General features: G+C 35.8%; 1 protein-coding gene across 1 annotated transcript in view; it reads right to left on the reverse strand.

The window, feature by feature from the left end:
- The window catches only part of PJA2 (praja ring finger ubiquitin ligase 2), a 68,949-nt gene extending 49,118 nt beyond the window's left edge, over positions 1–19,831 (reverse strand). The window contains exons 1-2 of the mRNA XM_042944853.1: positions 19,731–19,831; positions 1,386–1,503 (exon numbers count right to left, since the gene is read on the reverse strand). Of these exons, the coding sequence (XP_042800787.1) occupies positions 1,386–1,416 (31 nt within the window). The 5' untranslated portion in view covers positions 1,417–1,503; positions 19,731–19,831. The remainder of the gene's footprint in view (positions 1–1,385; positions 1,504–19,730) is intronic.
- Between the last annotated feature and the right edge of the window lie 5,789 nt (positions 19,832–25,620).

The following is a 25,620-nucleotide window of genomic DNA, read 5'->3' on the forward strand; positions in this document are numbered from 1 at the left end:
GCAATGAGCCAAGTCAAAGACATGCTACCTCACCTTTCAAAACTACAGTAAACATTATGGTAGCAAAACCCATCAACACTTTAACAACTATTTAAATACTAAGTTCTGACAGCTGAGGGATACACAGTAGTAAACAGTAGCACCTGTAACTAAGTAGAACATTACCATATCTATATATATATATAAAAGTGTAAGTTTCTTTAATCAACGATATTTTACATATACTATACAAGAACTAAACATAGTATTTAGAAAACAATTTTTAATGTTATTTTTGAGAGAGATATAGCATGAGTGGCGGAAGGGCAGCGAGAGGGAGAGACACAGAACATGAAGCAGGCTCCAGGCTCTGAGATGTCAGCACAGAGCCCAATGCAGGGCTTTAACCCACTAACTGTGAGATCAGGACTTGAACCGCCATTTGGGATGCTTAACTCACTGAGCCACCCAGACACCCCTAAACAAAGTCTTATCTCACAGTATATGAAATAGTCAGTTAATGGAAAAGTTACATATTTTTGTTTTACTGCATTAAGTAAGTAGAAATGCTTCCAAGCACAAATAAAAAACAAACATGTATTTATACAGTTATCAAGTTTTACATTATATTATTTAATCCCTTCAAAAGCCTTATGAGGCAGATACTGTACTTCATTTTAAAAATCAAGAAATTAAGAGTAAAATTAAGTATTTAGTAACTTGTCCAATAATCAAATAGTATGACTCCAGAACTAGTGCCCTTAACAACTCCTCCAAAGGAATAGTCTCCAAAACGGAAAGCACAACAGAAGCCAAGGGAGGGTACAAAAAATATAACAATTTTTATTTATACTTATTTTCATATCAAAAATTAGAAATTAAGCTTTAGAAATATTCAATAAATGGATCAAAAATGGCCTTATATAAGCCCATGATCCCAAATGGAGGGTATTATGCTAAGTGAATTAAGTCAGAGAAAGACAGATCATCGTATGTTTTGACTCATATGTGGAACTTGAGAAACTAAACAGAAGACCATGGGAGAGGGGGGAAAACAGTTACAGAGAGGAAGGCAGGCAAACCATAAGAAACTCTTAAAAACAGAGAACAAACTCAGGGTTGATGGTGGAGGGGAGAGGGGAAAATGGGTGATGGGCATTGAGAGGGCACTTGTTGGAATGAGCACTGGGTGTTGTATGTAAGTGATGAATCACGGGAATCTACCCCCAAAACCAGGAGCACACTGTATACACTGTATGTTAGCCAACTTGACAATAAATTATATTAAATTAATTAATTAAAAAAAAAAAGACCATGATTCCATGTCATATATGGTACTTAAGGTATCCAGGGAGAAAAATATAAAATCCTTAATGTAGAGGGACTGACAAAGACACTCTGCTTACCTGCTGGCTCTTTTTCAGTATATTGTGACATATATGGCAGTTTTTGTGTGCCCAGTTCAGTGCAATTATGGATGTGAATTAGTTTTTATTCACACAACGAATAAGCTGCAGAAGATTCCTACAAGGAAACCGCAGATTAAACAAAATATTAATAATATAAGCACAAAATAAAAATGACAAAGTAATACTTCTGGTGAAGCACTGTGTTAACCCTGTAATATCAGAAAAATACAATCAGATCTGACAATCCATCAAAAAAACCTTAAAACTATCAAGATAGCTATTTGAAAAGTTACATCTCCTCTTGAAAAACCTCTTGCTGTAACCATGTATCATCCTTAAGACTGACATGATTAACAGTACATTTATAATTTAAAAGTAAATAAGCAAATATATTGGAAGAAGTGCTGACTGAAGTATGTGACCAAACTATCTGGGAGTCTACTACACTATGCTATCTTTGCTTCTGCATCAAGCGCTAGTTTCTTTAGCTCTGGCATTGTTAAAAGAAGTCAACCCTAGGAATACAGACCGTATTTTCAAAATATATAATGGCTTATGACAATTATAAATTAATGTGTGCAAGGGCACCTGGGTGGCTCAGTCAGTTAAGCATCAGACTTCAGCTCAAGTCATGATCTCACGGTTCATGGGTTCAAGCCCTGCGTCACGCTCTGTGCTGACAGCTCAGAGCCTGGAGCCTGCTTCAGATTCTATGTCTCCCTCTCTCTCTCTGCCCCTCCCCCATGCACACTTGCACACATGCTCTCTCTCTCTCAAAAATAAATATTAAAAAATATTTTAAAAATAAAATAAAAAATGTGTGCAAATAATAATATACTTATTCTTTACAATAGTCAATTAACTATTCAAATATTTTGATTCCAAATAAGAACCTATTCTACATTAGAAAAACTAAAATTTGTCATGTAACAAATATAAAAAGACCTTCTGGTTTGAAATTAATCCATTTACTACTTCAAAAGTTGCAACCTAGGCTCTTTTAAAAGTTTGGTAAGGGTTATGTTTTTATTTAAACAGCTTATTTACTTAAACACTGAAGCTATTGCTAATTTTATACCACCACTTATTAGAAGATGATAGTTCTGCAAATGAGGTTAATTGTATTGTTATCTGTGTAACCACAGATAGCTCTATATTAACATACATCAGAGTACAAACACACATTCTCCCATATAAATTATAAATTCAGCAACATGTTATGATCCTCTAATATGTCTGAACCAAATGAGACTGTTAGCAACAATCTTACCAAAGAATAGCTTACCAAAAAATATTCTTAACATGGAGGCAAAAAGATAAGCTCTAATTAATACTGTTTTAATACTAAGAAAAATGATCTGAAATAACTTGAATCTTCAGTCATAATATAGTACATGACAATCGTAAAGGATGACCATGCATTTAAATTCATAAGTATTTCACCCAAAGTCTTTTCTTTAGAATAAAGCTTTATTTTACTATGTTCCCGGCATTATTTTCAGTGCTGAGGCTTCAAATAAATGAACAAAGTAGACAAATATCCCTGCCCTCCTAAAATTACAGTATGTGGTACACACACTAAACAAAACAAGGAAGTAAATATACGTTAGACAATAAATACAATGGAGCAAAAGAAAGCAGTGAATAAAGGGTTGCTGGGGGTGTGCAATTTAAAATAGGGTGGTTAGGGAAAATCTCTCTGAGAGGGAAGCATCTGAGCAAACACCTGGTAAGGGAGACAGCCATGTGTAAACCTAGGGAGAGAACATTTCGGGCAGAATAAATGAAAGTTCCTGAGGTGACAACTTCCAGAAGTGATCATAGCAAGAAGTGTGGGATGGAATGAACAAGACAGAAAGCAACAGATGAGGTTAGAAAATTAATTAGGGTGAGTGATAGGGGGTGAGATGGAACAGGTCACATAGGCCTTTATAGGTTAACACAAGAAATGTAGGTTTTATTCTGAGTGAGCTGGAAAACCATTGAAGAGTTCTGAACACAGAACAGACATTACCTAACTTCTGTTTTAATAGGAACACTCTGGCTTCTATTTTGAATAGAGTGAAGGGGAACAAGGTCAAAGGCAAGGAGCCCGTTTGCAAAGCTATCGAAATAATATTGGCAAGAGATCACAGTGGTTTAGACCAGGGTAAAACTAGAGGTGGTGAGAAATGCAGATTCTGAATATACTGTGGAGGAAGTGCCAACAAAGTTTTCTGATATAGATTATAAAAGAAGGTAAGGAGTTGAGGCTGACTCTAAGTTCTATAGCCTGAGCAACTGAAAACAACAACAACAACAACAACAACAACAACACAGTTACCATTAACTAAATGAAGTAGGAAAATTTGTGAAAGATGCAGGCTTGGAGAAAGTATCTTCAGTTCAGTTTTACATGTATTAAGTCTGAGATATCTATCAGACATTCAAGCAGAAATGTTAAGTAGAGGGGCACCTGGGTGGCTCAGTCAGTTAAGCGTCTGACTTTGGCTCAGGTCATGATCTCACATTCATAGGTTCAAGCCCCATATCAGGCTCTGTGCTGACCGCTCAGAGCCTGGAGGAGCATGCTTCAAATTCTGTGTCTCCTCTCTTTCTGCCCCTCCTCTGCTCACACTCTGCTTCTCTCTTTTTCTCCCTCTCTCAAAAACAAATAAACATTAAAAAATTTTAAGAAAGAAAAGAAAGAAAGAAAGAAAGAAAGAAAGAAAGAAAGAAAGAAAGAAAGAAAGAAAAAGGTTAAGTAGAAGCCTGGAGTTGACTAAAAGAATTCTGGGCTGCAAGTATAATTGGGGAGTTACCAGTATATAGATACATTCAAAAAGGCATGAACTTGGACAGGACATCTAAGTGTACTTGGAGAAGGAAAAAGGTTCAAGGACAGCCTTGAGACAATCCAACATTAAGAGACCAGGAAAGGAGTACCAGAAAGCTGACAGAGGCCAATGGAAAGAAAAGGAAAATCCAGGAGTATGGATGCCAAATGAAGAAAGTGCTTCAGACAGAAGAACTAATCCACTGTGCCAAATGCTAAGAAATAAAGTATAAGAAGGATCTGTAACTGGCCACTGAACTTAGCAACATGGAGGATACTGAAGATCTCTGACAACAGCAACTTTGGTAGAATGGGAGGTGTAAAAGCCTGATCACAGATAGTGAGAGGAAAGGAACTGGAAAGAATACATACGTCCTGAAAATCACCGTTTCTTAATAATTTTCTTTAATGTGATTCCACTTGCTTTCTAAAGGTGTTCCAACAAAATTTAATCTACTTGTTTTCAAGGCCTGTGACCCCCGCTGTGATAACTTTTGACTGTACTTCTGAGCTCAGTCCCCTGATTTGAATCCCGTGTTCTTGTGTGTGTGTGTGTGTGTGTGTGTGTCTCTTTACTAGAAGATCAAGTATTTGTTTCAGAAATTTTATGTAAGGAGGTAAACTTTGGGTCCTTGCATGTCTGAAAAAATTTTCATCTATCCCTCAGACTTTGGGTATAGTTCAAGAAAAAACATTTTTTTCCTAACTCTGAAAGGCATGGTTTTCCAGCATCCCATGTTGCAATATGGCATCCCATTCTGCCAATTTATTTCTCAGTTTTTGGTAAGTAAACCAATTTTTCTCCCTGGAATATTTAGGATATCTTCTTAATAAATGGTATTCTATAATGCCACAAGGACTTTTTTAGGGACAGGCCATTTTATAATTTCTCCTACACTGCCACTATTAGGCTGTTTTAAATAAGACTCATATCAGTTTGTCTCAAAGATGTCCTTTTTTAATAATGGCTATTTTCACTGTATTTGGCCTACAAAGATTAATCCTTTGTCTGTAAACTTTTCTAATTTTCACTCTATGAGATGGTAAATTTCATCCAATTTTACTTTGAGCCTTTCAGTATTCTCTGTAATAATCTTCTAAATTTCTTGTAGTTTCTTGTTTTCTGCTTCTTTTATTATCATTTTTAACAGTGATTCATGCCTTATGACTAGAATGTAGACTAGAGTCTCTCTAGTAGATACTAATTATTTCTATTTCATTGAAGACCAGCCATGCTCATGTATCTATAACAGTGGTAGATACTTTCTCATTTCCATATAAAAAAAGGTATAAAAGAGAGAAAAAAAAAAAAAGCAGAACAGAGAGGGGAGAGGATGAATAATAAGAAATAAAAACCACAGTGGTATATCAAGATTAAAATGGTTAAATCATTAGTCCCAAATTTGTATCTTAAGTGAATCAGAAACATTGTCTCTGAGTTCTCTCTGAAGAGATGTTGCTTTGCTGAATTAATCTCTTGCTCCTTGTACTAGTCACTTAATAAGTAACACATGACTTCTTTCTATTTGTGATGATTATTCATTTCAAATGCAATTATTCATATTTCTTACTAATTGTCATAAAGTAAAATATATAAATGTGTTGTTGTCTAAGAATTAAAGAAGTAAATCAATGAAATATTAATTCTAGATCTTATTTAACCTACAAGTCATCACTTTATCATTTTAATAAGCCAGCAGCTATAGACAGGCAATAAAAACAACCTTCAAAACAATACAAGGGAAAACGTGCGTGTAGGACATACACCTCCAACAGCAGAATTGAAAGAGTTGTGATTTTAAAGACAAAGGCCTTATTTTATTTGTACTTGCATACACTAGGTCTATTAAATGCTTGTTTCTACTGCACTAACACAGTATGTATGTAAATGATTGGACAAATGAATCAATGAACAAACATGTGCTCCTTTCTCTGATGGAAATAAGGAAATATAATGAAAAGAGAGGGCTAAGTGTTGGGTACACTTGGATCTAAATCCCAACTCTGATACTCAGGCAAGTTAAATGAAAGCTAGTGGTAGTTTAAGTGATTTAAAAAAAAAAATATATATATAAATAGTAATGAATGAAAGGAACTTAGGCAAACAGAGTAATGAGTGCTCATATTCCTATATGGACACAATATATACTAATACCGGTACACAGTAGACCTACATCTTGAATTGTCTTTGGTATCAACATATTTCTACTCCAGTGAGTAATCAACTAATAACAAAGCTTGTATAATATTTAAAAATAACACATTTATTATTTTTGCAACATAGCCTACCTACTTCAGTAACATCATCGAACCTCTATGAGAATAATACAGTAGAATAATTAAAAAATAATTCTTTGATAAAATTTTTTTAACACTTCTCCCTTCAAAAAGCACAGCCTAATCTGCTCCCTATCAGGGTGGGTTGTACTTAGACACTTGTTTCTATTGAATACAATGTGACAGAAATGACAATGTATAATGAACAAAATTATGGCATAAAAGGCATTATGGCTTCCTCCTTGCTCTCTCTCAGCTCCCTCTTCCTGGGAAAAGCAAGCTGCTACATCATGGGATCATTTAGGTAGTCCTATGGAAAAGTCAATGTATTCTGCCAAGAGCAGAAGGAAGTGAGGTATTCTGACAACAGCCATGTGAATGAACCACCTAGGAAGCAGCACCTTAAGTCACGATCAAACCTGCAGATGACTGCAGTCCCAACCCACATCTTCAGGGTAACCTCATGAAAGATCTTGAGACAAACCACCCAGTCAGGTTGCTCCTGAATTTCTCACCTACAGAAACTATGGTCTACTGAAGCATAACAAATTATCCTGTAAAAATTAACAAACACAAATAACTTAAATTATATTATTTTATATAGAGAGATATGGATAGATAGGTATGTGGATACTGAATTTTGCTATATTTCCACCTATTATGAGAACGAAGCTCTTTTAAAAAAATGTTTGAGAGAGAGAGAACGAGCAGGGGAGGGGCAGAGAGAGGAGGGAGGGAGACAGAGAACCCCAAGCAGGCTCTGTGCATTCAGCACACAGCCTGACACAAAGGGCTTGAAACTCAAGAATTGTGAGATCATGGCCTAAGCCCAAATCCAGAGTCAGACTTTTAACCGACTGAGCCACCCAGGTGCCCCAAGAACAAAGATTTTCTAATGCCATCTCATGAAAGTATATTTTCTCCCTTTGAAAGAGCTGCTTATTCTCAGCATAGAAAGTGCCAGGTTATGGCTTACAGAATTAAAATGAATTATACTTATGTTTTGTTTGCTGGCAATCTCAGAACTGTTGCTTAGCTCTTACATTCTACCTATCACCTAATAAATATTCACTAACTAGCTACTGAATCAGGAACACTTACTTTTAGAATTCAAATCTGATTTAAATGAAGTTTTAGGCAAAGTGAGGGAGAAATCAGTTGAACCTCCAGAAGAAGAGCTTCAACTGAAAGCTTGGATCTATACACCTGTGACCCATTTGCTGGGAGCCAAAAATAACTCACTTTTTTTTAAAAAAAGCTGAGACATAATTCATATATATTAGATCAGGTATACAACATAATGATCTGATGTTTGTACATAGGGCTAAATGATCATCAAAGTAAGTCTAGTTAACATCCATCACCATAAATAGTAACAAATGAGAACTTCTAACTTGTATTTTGTTAGTAACCTTCAAATATACAATATGGTATTAATAACTACAACACCATGCTATACACTACAACCCTATGACTTATTTATTTTATAACTGAAAGTTTGTACCTTTTGCCCCCGTGCTCAACAATTTTGCCTGCCTCCCACTCCCACCTCTGGCAACCACTGATCTGTTCTATGTATGAGGTCTTTTTTTGTTGTTTTTTTTTTTTATTCCACATATGAGATCATACAGTATTTGTCTTTCTCTGATTTATTTCGGTTAGTATAATGCCTTCAAGGTCCATCCATATCCATATTGTTGCAAATGGCAACATTTCATTCTTTTTTATAGCTGAATAATACTCGATTTTGTATGTATGTGTCTATACACACACAACCCACATCTTTTTTTTTTTTTTGGCCTGAGGAAAATCAATCAATCTTCCTTCTTTTTTTTTTTTTTGTGTGTGTGTGTGTGTGTGAAGGCTTTGGAGGAAATTCTTTTGTACTTCTAGCTGGTGGTGAATGCCAGCAAACCTTTGCATTCTTTGGCTATATACCACATCTTCTTTATCCATTCACCCATCAATGAACACTTAGGTTGTTTCCATATCTTGGTCATCGTAAATAATGCTGCAGTGAATATGGGAGTGCGTGTGTCTTTTCAAGTTAGTATTTTTGTTTTCTTCGGATAAATACCCAGAAGTGGAATAGCTGGATCACATGGTAGTTCTATTTATTAATTTTTTGATGAATCTCCATACTATCTTCCATAGTGGCTGTACCAATTTACACTCCCCCCAAGAGTATACAAGGTTTTCCTTCTTTCCATATCCCTGCCAACACTTGTTATTTCTTGTCTTTTTGATAAAAGTCATTCTAACAGATATGAGTTGATACCTCATCGTGGCTTTGATTTGCATTTCTTTGATGATTAGTGATGTTGAGCATCCTTTCATGTACCTGTTGGCCAGGTATATGTTGTCTTTGTATGTTGTCTTTGGGAAAACGTCTACTCATTTCCTGTACCCATTTTCTAATTGGATTGTTTCTCTGCTATTGAGTTTTATGATTTCTTAATATTTTAGATATTGACCCTTTGTCAGATATATAATTTGGAAATATTTTCTCCCATTTATTAGGCTGCCTATAAATAACTCACAGTTAAAGCATCTTTTCTAGAAATAAAAAAGTTGAGACACAAATACAATTTAATCCAATAATATGAAGAGCAAAGATTCTTGATTATTCTTCTCAGCCCTCTGCAAAATCTGTTTTATATTCTCTCATATTTCCCTTTATATATATGTGCCTGCAAAATGCCCTAAAAATGGCTCTTAAAATTCCTTACAAAACACAATTCTAAAATTATCTGGCCTGAAGTTCCTTTCAGTAAAATATTTATTTATATAGAACATTGGTGATTATTATCATACTTGAGCTATAAGTTATAGAATACAAACTTCATGACAAAATGACGTTATGATAAACTACAACAAATACAGCTAGAAAGCTGTTCCATATATGCTGGAACTAATTACACTTTACCTTAGTTTACTAACATTATCTTTCTATTTTCAGCTACTAAGGCAAAGCAAATATTCCAAGAGGTTAAAAAAGTATCTCCTCTGAACAACAATCTAAGCTTGCAATTAAAGTACTTCTCACACTTATATATTCTTTTTAATCTATCTCTAGATTTATCATGTCTTCTAGTCACAAGCACAAATGGTTTCTTTTACATATAAAGAATGCACAATATTCCACTAGATGTAATTAATGGATACACAATTAATAAGGACAGAGGTGATATTATTCCTATATATTGCTATAAACAAATAGACACATGAATAAAATCAATTGCAGTAAATCAAATAACATATTACCAACCACTGGACTTCTGGTTATACACAAGAAAACTTCCAGGATATGACTACCAGACTCTGTACGTGAACAACTGTAGAAATGATAAGAGTACCTAAATCAGAGAGAACTTTTAAAAGTACAACTGTTAAACTTCTCAGATCAAATGGGCTTGCTATCCCTAGTAATGTGACGAGATAATATGATAAAAGGTTAAGCGTATTTAACTATTACCTTTCTTGACAATGTTTCTGTAAATTATTGTAAAAGAGGAACAATAAACTCAGCACTGATACAGTGAAAATTACACTGAAAAACATAAAATATATGTAATCAGAAAGAGACCATTTGATAATCCGAACTTTTTGTATTTAAGTAGTTATAAAACTGTATTTCCAATTTCTGTTATGGTAAAGCCTCTATCTCACCAAATGATTATAAACTGTTACTCTATTTAAAAAAATTGTTACAAACTGCTATTTCTAAAAGACTAACCATAGAGAAAAACCTGTGAAGAAAGAACTGAATGAGAATATAACCAACACACTAGAACAATAAAGATTTTCTCTGGTTTACTGGCAATATAACTGGCTAAGGGGGAAAAAAGATTAAAGTCGAAGACAAATTGAGATGGAAGAATAAAATATCAATCCATCAAAAAATAGGATGAAGAATATTCTTCAAATTTACCTCTCATTTAGATAGGAAGATCTGATTCAGATGTGGCACAAAAAGGACCCTGCTCAACTCACCCTCCTATGGGATGCCAAGAAAAATCAGTTTCAAATCAAGAAACAGCACAGATTTATTTCCATGTCAATGAGTGAGCCAAGAAAAGAAATAACAAGAGTACAGGAAAAAAAGGAAAATAGAAAATTCAATGTTATGCATACCAAATGTAGCAAATTTCATTTGATGATAAAAATTCACAAAATGTGCTCAGAACAAATTAATACACCTATGATATTTAGACACTTGGATGCCTGCTAACCACAAAAAAAAAAAAAAAAGAGCTTATGTGTGTGGGTTAAAAACAAGCATGACAAAACGCTGATGCAAGATGTTGTGTAAGAGTGGTTCCTTATACTTCACAAAAATTTGTTTAGAAATTTTCATGATAAAAACTTTTCAAGTATTTTCCTTTTCTCTGCAGTCATTTGTTGAAGAACTATTAAGTGCAAAACTCTTAAACATATGTTACAGTTCAATGGATTTTTACATATATTACATATCTGAATAACTACCACGTGGTTCAAGATATAAAACATTACCATCATTTCAGAAGGTTCTCTCTTACCCCTTCCAATTTATTAACTCCTCTCAATCCAGAGGCAACCACTTTCTGGACTTCTACTCCCCCAAATTAGCTTTTACTGTTTTAAAATACACAAGTGGAATTATACAATGTGAACTCTTTTGTGTCTGTCTACTTTTGATCAACACAATTCATTCATGTTGTTATAAATGTTCCTATACATAAATTCTGATGCAATATTTTGTTGTTTTTTTAGATCGAAATGTTTTCTAATTTCTACTGTGACTTCAGATTAATGCACTATTTAAAAATGTCTTGCTTAACTTCTAAACATCTGGAGTCTTTCCAGTTATTTTTCTATTACTGAACTGTAATTAATTCTACAATGATCAGAAAACATGCACTACATAATGTCAATCTGAAATCTGATGATACTTCTTTAAGAATTAGAATATTTTGTCAAATGTCCCAAGTGCACTTAAAAAAAAAAAGGTATAGTCTTCAGTTGTTAGACACAATGTTCTAGAAATGTCAATTAAGTCAAGGTGATTAATCATGTCATACAAATTTTATTCCTTTACTGATTTTTTTACATAACTGTTCTATCATTTACTTAAACATGTATTTAAAATCTCAGCTATGAATACATAACTATCTTTCCTGTTAGTTATACTAATACTCCGTTCAGAATCTATATTATTAAGTGAACACATACTTACAATTATATTTTCTTGATGAAGTGACCCACATATTATAATATATTCTTCTTTACTTATTATAATACACCTTGTCTTACATCTGTTTTGTACAAATTAATACGATCAGCTTTCTTTTGATGTTTGCAGACAATACTCAATTTTATCTTTTTACTTTGATCTTACATGCATTTTGCACTTAAAGTGTTCTTTATAAATAAAACATACATGAATCTTATTTATAAGGCCTAACAATATTTGTATTGCCACTGAAGTGTCTAAACCATTTACATTTAACATAATTACCATAATACAGATTAGCTTAAGTATCACCTTTCTATGTGTTGTTTCTTTAGTCTTCCTTATCTATGAATCTCTACTACGTGCTGAAAAGATTGGAAACAGGCTGGAGACTAAAGAGGCCTTCTTTCAGGGTGAAAGGAAGGTACTGACTGCCAACAAGTGAATAAAATAAAGTCCTACCTACACCTTTCACACATACAGGAAAAAAAAAAAAAAAAAAGCCTTACCCTACTGACAGAATGACACCAATTACCGTCCTCCATTGTGGCTAGAGGATAGGTAAAAGAAGAAAAACAAAACAAACCACCTTTACTACTGAACAGTGTTAGGAAATAGATCAAGGATTTCAAGACATGGAAAAACAAATGCAAGAAATAAAAGACATTGACAAATAACAAAAAGGCATTTATGGGCTCATCAAAGGACCAGGGGGAGAAGGTATAAATGAACTTCAAGACAGGTCATGAAAAAGTACCCAAACTGAAATACAAATTAAAAAAAAAAAAAAAAAAAAAAAAAAAAAATGTGTGGGGAGGAAATTAAACAGAGCCTCCAAGAAATGTAGGACTGTATGAAATGAACTACCACCTACATACCCGGATTCTCACAAGCAGAGCTGGTAAGTGGTACAGATGAAATATTAGAAGATATTCTGAGAAATTTCCAAATATTATTTAAGAGATTAAATATAAATTTAAGAAAGGCTCAGCAAACAATCACAACAAGCACTATATATAGAAAACACAAATACCCCAAGACAAATCATTTTCAACCTGCTATAAAAACCCAACAATAAAGGAAACATTTTTGACGCAGAGAAATGAAGAATTACACCTGACTTCTTGTCAGAAACCATACAAGCAAAAAGACAATATAAATGGCATCCTTAAAGTAACATAAGAAAAACACTGTGAACAAATAATCCTATACCCAGCAAAATACTGTGCAAGGAAAATAAAAAGTAAAATAGAGTATGTTATAGCCAACCCAAGAGACTTTGTTACCAGTAGACCTGAACTACAGAAAGAGTACAAAACAGACATTTGATTCTACAAAGGAATATGGAACTCTAAAGATAATTAAAGTGAAGGACATGCAAAATTTTTTTTTCCTTATTTTTAGTTACTTCAAACCAGAACTGTATAAAGTAGCACTCACTGATAGAACTTTCTGAGATGATGAAAATGTTCTGTATCTTACACAGTTCGATCTGAAAACTAAAAGCTACCTGTGGCTACTAAGCACTTAAAAAAAATGGCTAATATACAGAAATTAATTTAAACTTAATACTAACTACTTGAAATTCAAATTAAATAGTCACACTGGCTAGGACATACTAGACAATGCAGGTCTAAAGCAAACATAGTAGCAAGGTATTATGAACTTATGGCATATATAAAAGTAAAACGTATGACAATAGTAGTGCTAACAATAGTAAGAAATTGGCAATATAGTGTTATGAAGCACTGATACCATATAAAAAGTGGTATAACACTGCCTGTATAAAGACTGGAATTAAAGATGTATAATACAAATCACAGAGAAGCCAGTATAAATTTTTTAAACAGGCAAACTTAAGTATAAGTAATGAGCTACTAATGAAGATAAAAATAGAGAACCTATTTTTATAGGTTAAATAAAAAACTAAGGGAGATTTAAATGTAATCACATTAATAATTACATTACACATAAACGGTCTAAACAACCAAATTAAAAAGCCATATTGTCAGGATGGGTTAAAAAGAAAGTGGGTTTCTATACCAAACCTACTTTAAATATAAAGGCATAGATGTAAAGTAAAAAGACATACTATGCAAACACTAACCAAAAGAAAGGTAGAGTGATATTAACGTCAGATAAAATAGACTGCAGAAAATGGAATACTGTCTTTATACAAAGTATGTTATTGGTCTACAAAAAAAAGAGAAACATCAAAATCAATTATAAAGATATATTTACGTATACATTTTATGTATTTATTATATATATATTTCCAAATATTTGGAAACTGAGTGATATGGTTTTTTTTAAGTATGAAATTTATTGTCAAATTGGTTTCCATACAACACCCAGTGCAAGAATGATATACTTCTAAATAACCATGGGTCAAAGTGAAAGTCACATTAAGTATTTAGAAAATATCAACAGAACAAAAGTTGTGGGAATATCTAAAGTAGTGTTTAGAAGGAAATGAAGGTCTCAAATCAATGGCTCAAGTTTATACCTTAAGAAATCCTAATAGACTGGATTTAAACCCAAAAGCATACAAAAAGAAAATAGTAAAGAGCAAACATCAATGAAACTGGAAAAAAAAAATTTTTTTTTTAATGCAATAAAACAAAAAACTGGATCTTTGGAAAAATTAATAAAATTGATAAACCTGGACACAAACTAGTAAAGGCAAAAGAGAGGACACATTGTCAACATAAGAAATAAATGAAAAGACATCATTACAGTAGCTATAGACAGTAAAGAGATAATAAAGAAACGACTTTATGGCAATGAATAGATGAAACAGATGAATTCCTTGAAAGACACAAAGCACTAAAATTCATATAGTGAGTAAAAGTGATTCATGCAAAGACGAAAAACTTTCAAGAATAGATAACCCTAATCATCTTATACCTATTAATTGAATGTATCCTTTAAAACCTTTCAAAAAGAGAACTCTGGGCCCAGAGGGGTTAGCTTGAAAACTCCAGCAAAGATTTATCAAACAAAGACCACTCTTATCGGAAATTTTTCAGAAAATTTAACACTTTCAAATTCTGAGGCCAGCATGATCCTAATACAAAGATTTACATAAAAAGTTATCTTTTGTGGACATAAATACAAAAAAGTACTCAACAAACTGAGCAAATCTAATCCACCAATTTATGAAAATGATAATACGTCATGACCAAATGAGATATCTAGAGAATGCAAGGCTGATTCAACATTTAAAAATAAAATATTAACAGACCATATGATCATCTCAATAAATAACAGTAAAAACATCTGACCAAACTCAGTGTCCACTTGTTAAAAATTCTCAGCAATCAAGGAACAGAATGAGAACACAGTTAACTTCATAAAAGGCCTAGTATACTTACAATGGTAATACAGAATATATAGAATATATAATAATTTGATAAAAAGGCCCTATTATACTTAATAATAAAAGACTGAAACCAACAAGTCACTTCTAAAAAAATTTTACGGAAAAGCAAAAAACTACAACAGCCAGGATGATTTTGAAAAAGAGTAGGTCAGGTGGCACCTGCATGGCTCAGTCGGTTAAGTGTCCAACTCTTGATCTCGATCTCGGCTCAGGTCATGATCTCGTGGTTCATGAGTTCGAACCCCGGGTCAGGCTCTGCACTGACAGTGAGGAGCCTGCTTGGAGTTCTCTCTCCCACTCTCTCTGACCCTACCTCACTCATGCTTGCGCGCTCTCTCTCTCTCTCTCTCTCTCTCTCAAAATAAATAAATAAACTTTAAAAATTAAAAAAAAAAAAACAGCAAGTCAGTCAAAGAAAGACAAATACCATATGATTTCACTCATATGTGGAATTTACAAATGAGCAAAGGGACAAAAAAGAGAGAGGCAAGCCAAGAAACAGACTCTTAAATAGAGAACAAACAAAATAGAGAACAAAAGAGAGGTGAGGAGGGAATAGGTGAAATAGGTGATGGGGGTTAAAGAGGGCACTTGTGATGAGCAATGGGTGTATGGAAGTGCTGAATCACTATATTGTACACCTGAATCTAATATTACACTGTAGGTTAACTAACTGAAATACAAATAAAAACTTAAAAATGAAGTAAGTACTGCAAATAAACAAAGTTGGGAGTACTCACACTACCTGATTTCAAGATTTACTGTAAAGCAACAATAACCATGACAATGTGGAACTGGCAAAACGACAGGTATAAAGATCAAGGAATTAGTCCAGAAATAGACCCACATATATGGACAACTGATTTTTAACTAAGTTAATTCAATGAGGAAATCAAAGGTTTCCTAACAAATGGTGCTAGAACTGAGAAAACAAGCCTTAACCCTTATCTCCCACCATATATAAAAACTAACTTAAAATGTATGATACACCTTGTCATAAAAGCCAGAACTATAAACCTGTAGAAGAAAACATAATCGGTACAACTTTCCACTAAGCAAACTTAGAACACAGAAACACAAATCCTAAAAGGAAGATTGATGAACTGAATTTAATCAAAATTAAAAACTCTTCTGTTCTGAAAAGTTAGGAAAATAAAAAGGTAAGCTTCAGACTGCATTATGTGTGTATGTGTCTGTGTGGGTGAAAGGACTTCCACAAAAAAACATACAAAGAATACGTACAACTCAGTGAGATAAACAATGTTTACAAACAAGCAAGATTTGAACCGATACTTCACAAAGGAAGACACACAAAGGACCAAAAGCAAATTCTCAGCATTATTAATCTTTAGGTAGATGTAAATTAATATTATAGTGTGATATTACTACATACCCACTAGAAGGACTAAAATGAAAAAGTCTGAAATAACCAACTGTTGATGAGGGTATAGAGCAACTGGAACTGTACCTCGGAAGCTGTGTGGCAGGTTTTTACATGTAAACATTCAGTTACGCTACAATGCAACAGATGCATTTCTAGGTATTTACCCAAGAGAAACACAAAACTTCATGAACGGATGTTAACAGCGATTTATCAATAATACCCCCAAACTGGAAACAATCCATTTATCCATAAATATGTGAAATAGTCAACTGTGGTAGATCAATACCATGGACTACTACTCAACAATTAAAAGTCATGAATCAGTTAAACACAGAAAAGTATTTAGGATTCTCTAACCCATCATGCTAACAGAAAAAAAAGCTAGATGCAACAGAGTATGTAATTCCATTTATATGAAACTCTAGAACAAATGAAACCAATTTACAGTGAGAAAGAGAGGACAATGGTTTCCTGGGGCTGAGGGGTAAAAATGTCACTGCGTAGGGCAGAAGGGAACTTCTGGGAATGAGAGAAATATTCTCTATCTTGATAGTGGTAATGAAAACATTCTACTGTTGAATGTGGTACTGGTGATAGGGGTGTACGTGTTCGTCAAGACATACTCAATTGTCTATTTTAAATACACACATTTTATTGTATGTAAATTATCCTCAAAAAAGGTGACTCTTTAAAATGGAACTCTTTTGGGAAAATATAAAACAAGGAATATTGGTAATGCCCTTATATAACCACTAAAAAGAAGTCAAAAACATCAATAAAATTCAATACCCACTATGGTTTTTAAAAATGTCATCCGAAATTAAAAATAACAATAAAATCACCTTGGAAAGCCAAGAACAGAAGAAAATATTTTAACTTAATATTCTCTTTATCAGAAAGTTTCAGCAAACATCATAACCGATGTTTAAAAAATCAGAAGCATTCCCCTCAAAGACAGAAACAATATGTTTTTAGCTATCACTATTATTCAAAATTATATAGGAAGTATACCAGCCAAAGCAATGAGGAAAACACCTAAGTTATAAAAAAAAAAAAAAACGAAAAGAAAGCCACAAATCTGTGAAAACTTTGAGACAATCATCAACTCAAGTGATTAGATACATGATAAACAAAAAAAATTCAAAAGTTTTCCTATAACCAGAAAGAGAAAGAGAAAATTTTACTGAAAGTTTCCATCCACCAGAGCAAATCAAATCATAAGATAGCTAGGAATATTAGAAAGGAATGTGATACATATGGGGGGGGGGGGACGGGGGACCTATAAAACTCAATACTTAAGAATATAAAGCAAGATGTGAATAAAAGGGAAAGACATACCATACATGCATACTTTTCTGAGGGGAGAGGCTCAGTATCATAAAGATCAGTTTGCCCAAAATCAATCTAAAATTTCAATATGACATCATTCAAAAAACCTAAGGATTTTTCATTTAATTTATAAATTGAGTCTGAAGTTCATCTGGAGAAGAAATGCTTAAGAGTCAAGTAATTTTGAAAAAAGGGAAAAATAGTTATCAAAATTTAAAATATGCATACCCTTTTACCCAGCAATTCCATTGACAGGAATCCATGCTCCAGAAATAATCACATACAGAGGAAGTTTCCCTAACAGTTGACTTTTAGGATAAAGGTAGGACTACAAGGGGGGTGGGAACACACTGTTTGAATTTTTTTTTAATTTTTTAAGATTTAAAGTTGGTAATTAAAAACTAATCAATACATGAAAAAGTTGGTTTCAAATAAAGCATTATTTGTGATTGCAAAAAAACTAAATGTGTTCCAATAAAGGAATGGTTAATTACAGCTCATTCAAACTAATGAAATACCTCTTAACCTTGGTCAGTATCCGAAAGACCTATATATAACAAATAAACATATCCAACACATAAAAACAAGTGAAAGAAGCAAGTGTATACCAATGTGTCTGGTATTCCTCCCACTTCTCCCCCCAAAACCCAACTTTACATGTATGTAAATGTGTTCAGAAATGCATTTAGAAAGATGCACAGTAAATGGTTAACTTTAGACAGTGGAGTGGGGCTGGGGGATGAAAAATGTTGACTTTTACCTGACAGTCCTTTTTCTAAATTGTTAAATTTTACATCAAGTTTGCATTTCTATAATTAATTTTTAACACTTAAAATTATTTTATATAAAAATGACATGAATTCTAGGAGAAAAAAACTAAAAAAATAGTTTAAACGTTTATTTCTGTTATCACCATGTTTATTTACATACTCTTCCAATGATCTGTAGTCTTCAGCAGAGGTGACTGCCATTTTAAGGAAATTCAACTGACCAAATAGATTATGATAAAAAATAATACAGTGCGCCTTTTTTTTAAGTCGTAAACTTCACAGAAACATCAGACTCAAAGCAGGGTCCATGCATACGCAAAAAATTTTTAATGCCTTGGAGAGGGAAGTCTCCTAAACAGATCATTCTTCCTCCTTGCAAAAAAGAGTATTTACCTCCTCCTTTTTTCTTCAACTTGGTCTGGGCGACTTTAAACTCACCATTTTGAATGTGCGCAAAATGATTTACAAGCAGTAATCTTAGGGAGGCCAAAACTGAAGGTGGATCTGCGAGAGGGGGGCTCAGACCTGACATCGCTAACCGGCAGAAGCATTGATGGAATGGCGGTAATATCGGGAGAAAAACGATTGTTGTGATTTGTACAGGGTGTGCTGCGTACCCGAGCCTTGGTGACAATCGGAGAAAATGCAAATACAGCCAGGAGAGCGACCGCAACGGAAGGCTTCCTGGGGGAGGGGGGGGTGCAGGCCTGTGGCGTAAGATGGATCAGCTCTATGTGGGGTGACTGGAAACGGACAGAGAAGGCGGCTGTGAGATTTTGGTGGGGGGCACACTCATACAGCCGCCAGTTTCGGCAGAAAGGCAGCGGGGTCCTTGGCCAAGGCACCAAGGACAGCAGAAGCGGCAGCAGGGAAGAGCGGCGGGTGGACACCCCGAGATCAATCGATGCCATTCGCTGGGGCCAGCAGGCGCGGTGGCCACGGACTCGAGCGCGGCCCCAGGTCCGGGTTGGACCGGGCCCAGGAGGCGAAGAAGGCCTCTCACAGCCATCAACCCCACCCACCATGGCCGGCGCAGCGGGCAGGGACAGGCCCCACTCCTTCTCGAGGAGAGAAATTAAGAAACGGAGGGGGTGAAGGCAGCAATTTCCTCGCCCCGACCCTGATATTCCTGACATCAGAACAAGCCAGATTAAAAAAAAAAAAAACCCTCACCGAACTGTGCAGCGGCTCCGGAGCGAGAACAGCGCTCGATCCTCCACCCGCCACCACCGCCTTCTTCTCCGCCTCCGACTCCTCCCCCGCGGAACGCGCAGCGGCAGGCGGCAGCGGCGGCGGTGGCGGCGGCGGCGGCGGCGGCGGAAGCAGAGGCGGTGGCGGCGCGTCCCGCCCCTTGCGCCGCGGTAGAGGCGAAGGAGGAGGGCATTCAAGCCCCGCCCCGAGGCCAGCACCGACCAATAGACTCAAAGGGCCTCTGCGGGAAAAATCCACATGTCCAATCGGAACCCGAGGAGTGGGCTCACGTCAATGGTTGGGACGTGGCAGAAAAACGGAAAAATACTTGGACCGTATGTACTCCCTGGTACTCCCTTCTCGTTCAGTAGGACTTCACCGATTGGCCGAAGAGCGGAAGGATGAAGGCACACTCCCCCCACTCTCAACCCAGTCCGGGTCTGGGCGCACCTCCTTTCCCTGCAGCACTGCGACGTTCGGGCAGGAGGCGGGGCACCGTGATGGGGCTGGAACGGCAAGGCCTTTTGTGGTTCGGGCTGGGAGAAAAGGCGGGGTCTCAGGGAAAGGGAAGGGGGTGTGGAGAACCAAGGGAAGAACTGGCGCAGCTAGACTTTTTCAGAAAACCCGAAGCAACAACCAAAATGGAGGCGTTAAAATCAATCCTAATTCCACTGGAAACCTGACTAACAAGGTTAAGGTCTCCTGACACAAAGTTCAAAGCGTTGCAGTTCAGATATGAGTGGGACAAGAAAAAATAGATGGAAGAAGGACACATTGGCCCATCCTGACTCGGCTTACTATCTAGTGGGTTTTCCCCTCCCACCCTACAATCACACCCTTGCATCCTCATTTCTCATTCTGTTGGAAGCGGAGTATAGCGGACGCCTGCTTTCGCTCTCTATAGACCTTGCCTAATTAGAACCTTCCAGTTTGCATCTAGAGGCTAACCGGCTGTCAAGGCGAGAAGTAACAGCTCCCATCACATGTAACCAAAATAAATACAACAGCTGTAGTCCCTGGACATCTTGCTTAATTTAAACACGGGTAACAGTTTACTTAATCATGTCAGTGATGCTAAATTGTTTCTTTGTCCGGCACATGTCCTTTCTTTTTCATCCTGAACATGTCCGCTTCTCTGATTACAGTCCTGCTTTCCTGCCACCTTATTCCCCAACCCCCTCAACTCCTTTCACACATATGCCCAGTGCCCAGGATATATTTATCGTGTCCCCTCCCCCAAGGATTAAGAGCCCCACTTCTTGTGCTGTCCCTGGCAACTGCAAAATCTGCCAGTGATCTCAGACTTTTTTTTTTTTTTCCTGTTGGTTAAAACAAATTATCCAAAATTTACTATGGGAACTTAAGTTATGAGATTTGCTATAGGCATTTTGTACAATCAAATCCAAGTCTCAGCCCACCCATGTAGTACATTTCTTACCAAGAAACCATTTCCCACTTGATATTTCTCTCCTTTACACACGTTGTTCTAGAAGCTGTGGCTCTTTTTCCATCCAAGTTTTCCCACTTTGAAAGATAATTCATACTTTAATCACATTTCTTTAATCTCCCTTAGGATGTTGCATACTGATCCAATTGGATATACCAACATGTTTGTTGGGGCAGGTTTCTCAACTTCAATCTTTTTCATACTTGTGTATACTACTCACAGTATTATTTATTATTTTCTTTAAATGTATTTTTTTTTTCAATTTCTTTAGAGGGAAAGTTTATAAAAGTACTATGAATGGAAGAAAACCTCCATCATCGATTCTAGTTTGAAAGTAACAGTAAGAAAAGTGAACAAAACAATTTTTTTAAATGATGGCTAGAAACTATTGCCTACTAAAGTCTCTGAGCCTAAACCCCACTTCCTGTTAAAAGGGTCTGTTACCCAGCATTAGACACATATTAAAGATCAAGCACACAAATGGCATTTTTATCATGATGTAATCAAAGAATAGAAAAATAGAGCTAAAATAGGAATCACTTTCTCACTATGAGTCATTATTTTTAATCCTGCAAGCATGCCCCAAGTAAAGTCATCCAAGGCATCAGAAGTGATCTGTGTTACTTTTTGGGAAACACTGCTGTGGAGGCTTAAATCATGTATTCTATAATCAAACAGACCGTATTCTCATAATAGCTCCTGCATTTATAGCTGTGTGCCTCTGGACAATCTATTTACCTCTCTGGCCTCTTATTTCCAATTTAAATATGGGAAAAGTAATAATATTTACTCATGAGTCACTGAATACATTAAATAGCCTAATAAAGGTAAAGCATATCATACCTACCATGTTGTAAGTACTAAATACATATTAGCTGATGTATTATATTATGTGTAAATAGAGATGATAATAATATGTATTATTGCCTTGTACATATAATTCTTATTGACTCCAGAGATGAGAAGCATTCCCCAAAGCAATGAGTTAAGATATGATGTAAAACAGTGGTCCTTAAAGAGTGATACAGACCAACAGCATCAGCATTACCTGGGAACTTTTAAAAATACAAATTCTCAGGTAGGTCCATCCTCAGACCTGAATTGGAAACTCTAACTGTGGAGTCCAGCAATCTGTAGCTTAGCGAGTCTTCCAGACGATTCTGATGTATGTAAAGTTTGGTGACCACAGATATTGTAGAAAGAGGACTGACTAGTCAAGGAGTGGGAGGGCCTGACTTTTAATTATAGTCTTAAAGTGACATCAGCCAAATGGAAGCATAAGGACCTCTGAAAATTCTTTTCTCCACAAAAGCAGTGAGAAAACTGGCAATTTTGTCAGAGTCAACTTTTTCCAAATTCTAGATATTAACCAAAGGCTTGCAGCAATCCAGGAAGCATTTATGCTGGGAAACAGCTGAATTTCTCAGTAAGAACAGTAAGCTTTGTGATGTTTTGACTTATTCTACCCCAATCCGTCTAGCTCCAGTTCTGCTTTTGCACTGAAAAACAATAGCCCACAATCATGGGGAAAACCAGCAGCCTGGCAGCCACCTGATGAGGCAGAGTGAGACTGGAGAGCCTTCAAAACCTAATTCTTAGAGAATAATTTCACCTACCTGTGCTTCCCTAGAAGATCTCACTTGCAAGGCTGTCTTCATTCGATTTGATTCAGAGCCAAACCAGTGCAAAAAGCCTTCTCCCCAGAAGCATTTGTCAAAAACAATGAGAGGGAATCGATTAACTTTCCTGTCACCTTAGGTAGTAGAAACAGCTGGGACAAAAAACAGATTAACCAAAAAGCTTAAAAGGAAAAGTTGGAGAAGGTCCTATAGGACTTTGAAAAACTCCAACATATTCATAGGAATCTAGAAACCCAAACACATTAGAAACCCACACACATGCCCCGGGGCTGCAGTAAACTGTGCATAAGATCAGGCAAGACCTGAGGGGGCCCAAAGCATTCACCATAGGCTGACTTTGAGGCTCTGTAAAAGTCAGAAATGAAGGCTAAGGGAAAATTGGCAATCCCTGGCTTAGCGTTGAAGCGATGACTCAGCACACACAGACTCTCAATAAACACTGGGAGATATATTGGTTCCAGACATTTAAGGAAATCTATCTAATTATTAGCTGAGCCCTAAGCTAACCAAGCAGAATCTTCCCTGGCCACACATGACAAAGAATACAGACTGTGCAGGTAGTTCAGCAATGTCACTGAACAAACAAAAAGCATCTATAACAAATAGCAACAACAAAAAACCCCAGGGGAGGAAGAAGAATCTGATTGTTCCAGAGTTTCCACATTATGTTTTTTAAATGTCTAGTTTTCAACAAAACCAAAAGTTGGTTCTTCAAAAAGATCAACAAGATTGACAAACCTTTAGCTATACTGAATAAGAATAAAAAGAGAGATGACTTAAATTACTAAAACCAGGAAAGAGGACATTACTACTAATGTTACAGAAATAAAAAAAAATTATAAGAGCAAACCAAATATTTGTATGCTAACAGTTTAGAAAACCTAGGCAAAAATGGACAATTTTCTAGAAAGACACAAACCATAAAAACTGACTCAAGAAGAAACAGAAAATCTAATCTTAGCCTTGTCATTTATGAACTGAATGACCTTAGTTTAGGTTGGTCATTCAATTATCTTGAGTCTTAGTTTCTTCAACTAGAAAACAGATATAATAATCCCTATGCCATATATTTAAATCAGGTGATAGAGAGGTTTTATTAGGTATATATTAGGTATATTAAGACACTTTAGCCACTCTGTGCTGACAGCGTTGAGCCTGCTTGAGAGTCTCTGTCTCCCTCTCTCTCTTTGCCCCTCCCTTCTCCTGGTCTCTCTCTCTCTCTCTCTCTCTCTCTCTCTCAAAAATAAATAAACATTAAAAAAAAATAAGATACTCTAGCCACTGAAACAACTCTTAAAATCCTTAAGCCTCAGTAGCATCTACACAAGATTATTTATTATTAAAAGTTCATTCAGTAGGATTGGTGGGAAGCTCTGCTTCACATTTTGGGACCTGAGCTCTATCATCTTTAATACATGGATTTCATTAAAAGTCTGAGTACCAACAACCAGCCAATAGAATAAAGGAAGCATGAAAGGGAAAATGTGAAGGATATCAGAGATTTTTATTAGCCTACCGTAGATATAGTCTAGCCATTAGTGATCATGGTCTTCCAGGAGATCACCTTGAACTTTTGGAGGCTTGGTTTTAGGCTCTGTTAGACTATATTTTGGTTTTGTCCTTACTATTAGTATGTAGTCCTTATGCCTAGGGTGTCGTTCTGACTCTTAGAATATCACCCTTCAGGGTCTCAACTGGAAGCCTGGGATATTTACTGAGATCTCTCACTCTTGACAGGAGTTAAATTCTTGTTTTTGACTCCCAGACTGTACAACTACTGAAACCTCTGCTTAGTTCTTCATAATCAGTCACTGTTTCCTGCTGGGTTTCTTGGAGTTTTGCTCTTTGCCTGAACCATTTACTAGTCAGCCAACAACTTAAAGGGAATTTATTGGGAGGTTTTGAGGTTCCTTATTTGCAGTTCCTTCCTCTTGGGAAAGTTTCCACTATAGTTCAGCCATTTTGGCAACTTTGTACTCTGACCCCTTTCTCCTCTGTGTACTAAGAATACCACATTCTGCTTGAACTCTAGTCCCTGATTCCACAATTTGGTACATATTCTCAGGGGAAAAGCCACAATAATGTGAAGCTCACCTTGTGTTTAACTTCTCTCAAGAATAATAGGCTCTCAAGTCCTACCTGCACTGCTAACTATTCAATGCCTTTAAATATTTGTTTTACATATTTCCCCAGTTTTTATAATTGCTTTCAGTGGGAAGGTTAGTCTGATGGATGTTAATTCATTGTGGTTACAACCAGAAGTCCACTAAATGGTTGTTTTAAAGTTTGACAGGGAAATGTATTTCTAGTCTAGACTCATAGTTCTTTATCAATATAATTTCTTTAAAATCTTAAAAGTTCTGATATTGTTTTATTTCAATAAGTTTTATGATTTATTAGCCATATGCAAATCCCAAATTTAATTCTTAAGTCTGCTTTAATTCTTTGCATCTTAACCTCCATGCCTCTCTTTCAATTTAATGGTGACTACCATCAAGCTTGGTGGAGAAATCTATAGTCTTTTTTTAAACATTTTTTTAAAGCTTCTTTGTATTTATTTTGGGAGAAATAGCAAGCAGGGGAGCGGAAGAGAGTGACAGAATCCCAAGCAGGCTCCACGCCATCAGCACAGAGCCCAATGTGGGGTTCAAACCCACGAACTGCAAGATCATGACCTGACCCAAAGTCAAGAGTCAGATGCTTAACTGACTGAGCCACCCAGATGCCCCAAGAAAGCTATAATCTTAAACTGAATTTTTTTCATAAATATTAGTCATAATTGGCC

This window comes from Panthera leo, chromosome A1, assembly GCF_018350215.1.
Source record: "Panthera leo isolate Ple1 chromosome A1, P.leo_Ple1_pat1.1, whole genome shotgun sequence".
NCBI lineage: Eukaryota > Metazoa > Chordata > Mammalia > Carnivora > Felidae > Panthera > Panthera leo.